Raw genomic sequence first — 7,319 nt, 5'->3', positions numbered from 1 at the left:
AACAGACCCCCAGAAATCTGTACAGTGATTGTCATCTCAGGTAGAGTAATTGGATTATCGCATCATTAGCAGGTGATAATATTCAGAGAATAATAGACACGTGTTAATACAATATAATGACCATTAAAGCACATTAAAAACACAAGTAAGAAAAGACAAGTTATATTTACACTGTTGACACAGTTTACTGTATTTGAGGCTGATGTTGTTGGAGTTCTGCTGGGGATAAAAAAAGGAAGACAGGATCGAGCATGTGACCATCAAGCGGCGGTCGCTGACGCCATTCGGGACTCGTTTCACGTGAAATAATGAGGCCAGTTGTATGAAAACGAACGGAGCCGTGGATTCCGATAATACGCGAGATGTCGGCTGGCAGGAAGCGAGCGAGAAAGCCGGGCGGCGGCGGCGCTACGGGGAGGGTTCCGCTCCAGGCGTGTAGCTGCCGGCGTCCTGGGCCGTGGGGGGAAAAGGAAGGGAAGCGCTGATCTGAGCAAACGAGCAGCAAATTAATTCTAAGGCGGCGCAGCTAGCGTAATATACACTGGAGACATCTTGTCACTCCCTCTGAGATACGAGCTGGAGGATCCAACAGGAAGACCCTCCGTCTGGCAGCTCGTCAACCCTTAGCCCCGCCCTCGTCCTTCAGGCCTCGGGTCCGATCAATAGCGTTAGTCCGCCTGTGGACCGGCTTACGTTAACGACCGCATTAATAATGGATCATCTTCAGCGCGGCACCGCAGGTCTGATGGCGATTAATGCACATATTGTGAAATGATTTCTACAGCTAATGGTTGATGGGGTGCGAAGTGGCCCGTCATCGCTGCAGAACCCGTTTTGTCGCTGTTGTGCTGGAGGCAGCCGGACGAGCAGACAAATGGAATCACTGGGATCGAATCAGAGGTTTTCCTGCTGGAGTCGTCCTTCAGATGTGTTTCAGGAGCCTCTAATCCATCCTTAGTAACAGCCATGAAGTCATTGATGGCACTTCTAGGTAGTCACCACGGCCACTTTGAGTTATCTTTCAAACACGGCCTCTTGTAGCAGCATGAGACACATAATTCACCACTCGACTCCAGAAGCTCTGACAGGAAACACAGACCGACGCCGGCGTGCGTTTTACACCCGCAGAGAATTCTACTTATTGTTTCCACCATTGATTTTTCCTTTTTTTCCCTCTGCTGCTTTGCGTTAGATGTTTTCCCAACATCACGTTCCATCCCTGACCTTCTCAAACTACGCCGTCACAGATGAACGCGCTCCACAGACGGCTACAGACGAGCCCCCGGGGCCGAGGGGGCGGAGCCAAAGGCTCGCAACACAACAGACGCGGGCCCTGTAAATTTTACATGAGCGCTAAGCTGGTGTGTGTGTATGTTTGTGTGTGTGTGTGTGTGTGTGTGTGTGTGTGTGTGTGTGTGTGTGTGTGTGTGTGTGTGTGTGTGTGCCAGAAGGAGGAGGCTGTCTGTGAATGCACTGAACCTGCAGTAAAATGGCATGTTCGTTTTCCAATCCATCCTCACACACACTCAAACGGAGCCTTTGTGCAATTTGCAATTCAGAGAAAGAGCAGAAGCTTCACGAGCTTCACGGTTATTAATAACAATGAATAAATACTGTAATAATAATACATAGTACATGCATTCATACATGCTACCTTGTACAACTGTGAACTGTGACACAGTTTCAAGGCGGTGAATGATGATCAGCTCACATGCTGCCACATATAGAGGCTCCCTCACACACACACACACACACACACACACACACACACACACACACACACACACACACACACACACACACACACACACACACACACACACACACACACACACACACACACACACAGCAGCTTAATCCGCTCTAGAGGGGCGGCTCTGAGTGGAGGCATTTGTTTGGGGGATGATTTGTTTGTTTGGGTCCTGGCACCCAGATGAGCAGTAATCAGAGGAGTTAGCAAACAGGATTGTGGCAGCCGTGACGCGGAGACCCCCCCCCCCACCCCCTCAACCCCCCTACAGGGCTCAGGCCCAAACAGCTCAACGCCGTGGCTCTCGAGCGGGGGCCCGACCGACGCACGGACAAGCGGCGAGTTTCTCAACGTTCCTGTTCTCACCCCACGCCTCCCTCTCTTTCTTTCTCTCGCTCGCCCAGGCCTCGTGGTGAGGGAGGCCAGCATAGAGATCACGCGGCAGCAGGTGGAGGAGCTGTTCGGGCCCGAGGACTTCTGGTGCCAGTGTGTGGCCTGGAGCTCCGCGGGGACCACCAAGAGTCGCAAGGCCCACGTCCGCATCGCCTGTGAGTATCCCCCCGAGCCATTACTCACCCCTTATCCCCCCTGTCATCGTTGCATCTCCCTCTAAACAAAATGTCCCGGCCGCCTCGCCGACTCCAGCATCGCGGCAGATTTACAGATCCTGGAGATAGCGGCGGCGGAAATGGGATTTTACTAACACGGGACTCAAGTGTCCCTTTGAAGCCAAGTTGTTAAAACGCCTGTAGAATGTGAATGAGTTTCCGTGCGTGAACCTGGAGAAACGCGCCGAGGACGGGAAGTGCTTCAGCCGCGTGCACGTCCTAGAGAGGCTTCAGCTGCGCTCCCGTCTTTTTGTTTTTCAAAGACGGTCCTCATTTGTTGTTGTTTTCCAGCTAACGAGCGAACTTTAGGCTCATTTCTGAACCGATCCGCCACCAGAGTCGGACGAGTTGCAGATGCACAAACACCTTACGTAACGGCGCTGTTTACGCCTCGCTGTCAAACATTTCACCTTCATGGAGCGGCGACATCATCATCACCATCATCATCATCATCTGACATCCGCCCGAAGCCTCTTCAAAGCGCCGTGACTGACGCGGCCTGGCTGGATTCACTCTGTGTCTCTGTGTTGTGACTCATGGCAAACAGCCACTTGTTGTGCGTTTCCTGCAGCATTGACTTATCACTGCAGCCTAATATCTGTGAGGATGACTTCATCTGCACTATACAGCAGGGAGGCGCAGTATGGACTCACTAAGCATGATTTTCACCTGATCTACTCCATTTAGAGGCACTTAGCTTCTTCTACTGGCTCCTCTCAATTTCCATTTCATCTCACTCCCCTTTTCCATCTCCAGCCTCTCGTTCTCACATCCCCCCTGTTTTCCGTGCAGCTTCTGTGTTTGCCCTCTATTTCAAACACCATATCTCCTCTTATTACTGCTACTGTTATACCAGCCTGGTGAATCAGAATCGTGCTTTCCCGTCTCCCGCTGAGCACACTCCCGCTGCTCCACCTCCTATAATCACCCATGATGAGCAGCCTGCCAGCACTAACCTATCCCTCAAATCACAATGGACCCCTCTTCCCCTCCCATTAGCTTGTGCTGAATGGATTAGCTCCTCTACTGGGTGCTCTCTCCAGGCAGGCTTCTTGTCAGAGCCAGACTCCATCCCGTTAGGCTAATGGAAACTGGGCCTGTTTTTGCTCTCGTCTCTCATCATCTAAACACATACAGTTTAATCAGACAGCGAGTCGGAGCCAGCGCCGCCGAGTTAAGAGGTTGTTGTGCTGAAGAACTGGGTTTTAGACTTGCAAAAAAGGCCGGCGTGGGCTAAACGCGTTGTGGAGGAGCCTGTTAGCAGCAGGGGAGAACGCGCCAACGCGTTGCAAACGCTTTTTCCTTCATGTGACCTCCACCGGAGCGTTTTGATTAGCCTCCATCTTCGGTTGCCAAAGATGAACAATGAAATTATGTGCATGGAGCTAATTCAAAATAAATGAAATCATCTGAAATGGTTTTCAAATGATTGGTGAGATTACTGAGAAGCTGATCTCTGTTTGTTTGTGCTTTAATTTTACAACCTAACGAGTAAAACCTCCATTTTATTTAGCGATTACTAGCGATTAAAACCTCAGAGTCATCGTTATTCCTCACTGACGGTGCACCCGCAGATAACATGTTTGTCCCGAGGTGCGATCGGTGCGACTCCCACAGGAATGTGGACTCCGCTGCCCCTCCGTGTCCCGCCGTTGTGTTCAGGGTTACGAGGAGCGAGGAAAAGGAGAAACTCCAGAGGGAAGCTTAATTAAAAACCCACATCTGATAAAAAATACATGCGCAATATTCACTCCCGTGCTGCTCTCCATGTTTCATCAAGAGTAATGCCAAATCACGATGAAAAAGCATACGCACGCTGGGTGTTTAACAAGCCGTGGTTGTGCTGCAACAAGACGTATAAGTTATAAGAGCATGAATATTTCACATTAACTCACAAACACAGACCTGCCTTATTAATACTAACACTGTAATTCAGGCTATTTTTAATGTTTAATGCAATTATGAATCCATATCTGAGATTAAAGCAACAGTTAAATGACTCTTTCAATTCCAAACAGACCTACTGTACATCCTTTCCTTTCTTATCCTATCCTATCCTATCCTATCCTATCCTATCCTATCCTATCCTATCCTATCCTATCCTATCCTATCCTATCCTATCCTATCCTATACTATCCCCCTTTCCTTTCCTTTCCTTTCCTTTCCTTTCCTTTCCTTTCCTTTCCTTTCCTTTCCTTTCCTTTCCTTTCCTTTCCTTTCCTTTCCTTCTGCAGTTTCTCCCTGCATGAAACCCATGAAGACATATCTCAGAATTTGCCTCCAGTCATTCTTTCTTTTAATTTTATACCAGACATTCACGGAAATTGCTTTCACTTCAACACTAACCCTTTCAGCTTCTATAATGCATTAAAACGTGTGGCGTTATGGCACATTCCCCTGAAGACACACATACTCACAGCCTGAACTGGGACAAGCTCTCATTGAATTTGTTATTTTAAGGTTCATTTTTCCAAATAAGAAATGAATCCTAAAATGACTATAGGTACTCTGTAGGGCTTGTGGGTGTAGCCTGGTCCTTTATACAGTAATAGCAGTGTGATTTAGTCTCTTATACAGTATAGGGAGTGGGAACAGATGGTTGGATGAAGAAATGAACCTGTTTCAGTCTGAAACTCAGCTACTGAACATAAAGAAGCATCTGTGTCCATCACTTGACTCTTTATATTGCAGATGGTAATGACTATAACTCAATAACATTTACAGTAACACGTCAGTCTGCTATGAGATATTTAATGAAATAAATATCTTTATGTTACACACTCTGCCAACAGCAGCCCAATAGGCTATTAATAGGATTCTGTGAAGACCTGCCATAGCCTTCCCATGGACTGCTTCACTGATTTGTTTCCATGGACACACTTGAGTGTAGCTGCATTAGAAAAAATGAACGCGTTGGTGAACTACTAGAAAAGTGGGAATCAGAAGAAAAGGAGCGGCGGGCGCTCAACGTGCTGCTTGCTGTTTTTGTTAGCGCGATTAAACAGCGGTGATTTATCTCACACGCCTTTTTAACATCAGTTCAGTTCGCTGTGGAAACTTATCGCAACTTCTTAACAGGCTTGATTTAATGGAAACAGACAGAGCTCGGTGAGATTTATTTATTTTTGTTCTCGTTAATGCTGGTGCAATTTGAATGTGGCTGCAGAGCAAAAAGCCTGACTCAGGTGGATGTGGTTACTGTTGTTAGTACTCGCAGACTCTATGAAGGTCACAGGCTTCGCAGACATCATCTGTGGCCTTTGGAGGCTTAACACTAAGTTCCCAAGTAAGAACTGTAACTCTGTCACTTCTCCTTTTATCTCTTCTCCCATCGTTTTGTTGTGTGGTGCTGCTCCCTGTGCTTATGTGCAGGTGATGATATACTGTATGTCTATGGGCTTTAGGTTCCAGTGTAGCATGACACTCCAGTAATCCTGCCCTGTCAGCACCACTATCCCTGCTCCGTACTGGTCCATCAAGGCGCTCACACCACAAAAATATTGGATTTTCACCAGGGGACGAGTGAACCCACTCTCCTTATCATCCTTCCATCCATCTAACTTTAGGCACTTTGTCTTAGTTTCCAAGATGTGGAAGACAGAAAGGACACATGCATTGCAGTTGATACAGTGCATACTGTAGTTCTGCAGAATTTGTCATCATTAACGCATTGTGTGCTTTCATCTCATTGTTGTAGATTTAAGGAAAACATTTGACCAGGAACCTCTTGGGAAGGAAGTGTCACTAGAACAGGAAGTGTTGCTCCAGTGTCGCCCACCTGAAGGCATCCCAGCTGCTGAGGTGAGTTTCTAAAGTGTTTGACTTTCTCCATTATTCAGCATTGTAATAATTCTACTGAAATGAGTCGCTGTGTTCTTTTACGCAGTACCATATGCGCTTGACTGCTCTGTTGTAAATCTGCCCATTTCGTATAATGTAATAACACAGGGTACGTCTGACACAGCCCAGCGCTCAGATGAAGGTACTTTTCCACCTATTTGAGCTGTTTGGGTATTTCCTGAACACCGACCAGGCCCTGCAATTTGGAGAGAGAGAAAATCGTAATTACATGCTAAGGGACATATAGAGTAACAGCGGCGGTATCAGCGTGCTACCGTAGCTCAGCCAGTATCTGCACCCGCTGTACTTCCTCCCTGCCCCACAGTAGAACACTGCATCGCCGCATTTGAAAAGGCTCAGTTGAGATTGCAGGAACATAAATAGAGGATGAAAGGATGGTTAGACGGGGTGGGAGGGGGGTGGAGGCTGTGGTGTTTGAGTTTGGGGGTGTGCGGACTGAACTCTGTAAAGGCTTGTGATTGACCTGGAAAAGCTGAGTTAAGTGAGTGGAACTGCACAGCATTTATCCCCGCTGAAAGTGCTGACAGGCTAAATGGATGGAAGTTTTTGGGGGCCGGCTCTCCGCACACGTCCGCGCCGCAGCCTGATGGTGTTGCTGCAAGAGCCATAACGCGCCGGTGATTCTGTCGCCCGTCTGAGGCCCCTCGCTGTCAATCGGGAGTGACAGCGCCGTGATTAAAGACTCAGCTGGGGTCCAATCATGGCACATCTGAGATATGGAGTTGCTGTGGCAACCCAGATGTACAATGAACGCGGAGCAGGTGAGCTGCCACTAAACGTCTTCCCAAAAGATCATTTATGCATTTGGGTTTTTTTTAACTTCATGAAACTAACTTTGCGTAACTAGTTCTGCAAAATCTATACAGTGATTCCTTCCTGTTTGCGTTTCCATCTATTATCTGTTAGAATTGTGTGTGTGTGTATACAGTGGAACAATTTCAGCTCCTTTAATTACTCACACTTACCTCATGGTTAGGAAACAAGACAATGGCTCCATTCTGCGCCTTATTTTTCCAAAATTTCACCCCCCCAAACTCAAACACAGCTGCCTCAGTGGGAAAAAGGACAAAACCCGAGTGCTGCGTTTTCATTTGTATTTG

At 47.6% G+C, this 7,319-nt stretch overlaps 1 protein-coding gene across 4 annotated transcripts in view; it reads left to right on the top strand.

Moving 5' to 3' along the window:
- Nucleotides 1–7,319, top strand: part of unc5cb (unc-5 netrin receptor Cb) — a 75,232-nt gene that overhangs the window by 44,933 nt on the left and 22,980 nt on the right. For all 4 annotated transcript variants that reach the window (XM_029168236.3, XM_029168237.3, XM_029168239.3 and 1 more), the window contains exons 3-4: nucleotides 2,155–2,298; nucleotides 6,056–6,159. In XM_029168236.3, coding sequence (XP_029024069.1) covers nucleotides 2,155–2,298; nucleotides 6,056–6,159 — 248 coding nt within the window. The remainder of the gene's footprint in view (nucleotides 1–2,154; nucleotides 2,299–6,055; nucleotides 6,160–7,319) is intronic.

Source organism: Betta splendens, chromosome 12, assembly GCF_900634795.4.
Source record: "Betta splendens chromosome 12, fBetSpl5.4, whole genome shotgun sequence".
Taxonomy (NCBI): domain Eukaryota; kingdom Metazoa; phylum Chordata; class Actinopteri; order Anabantiformes; family Osphronemidae; genus Betta; species Betta splendens.
This window is presented reverse-complemented; position numbering and strand designations above follow the sequence as displayed.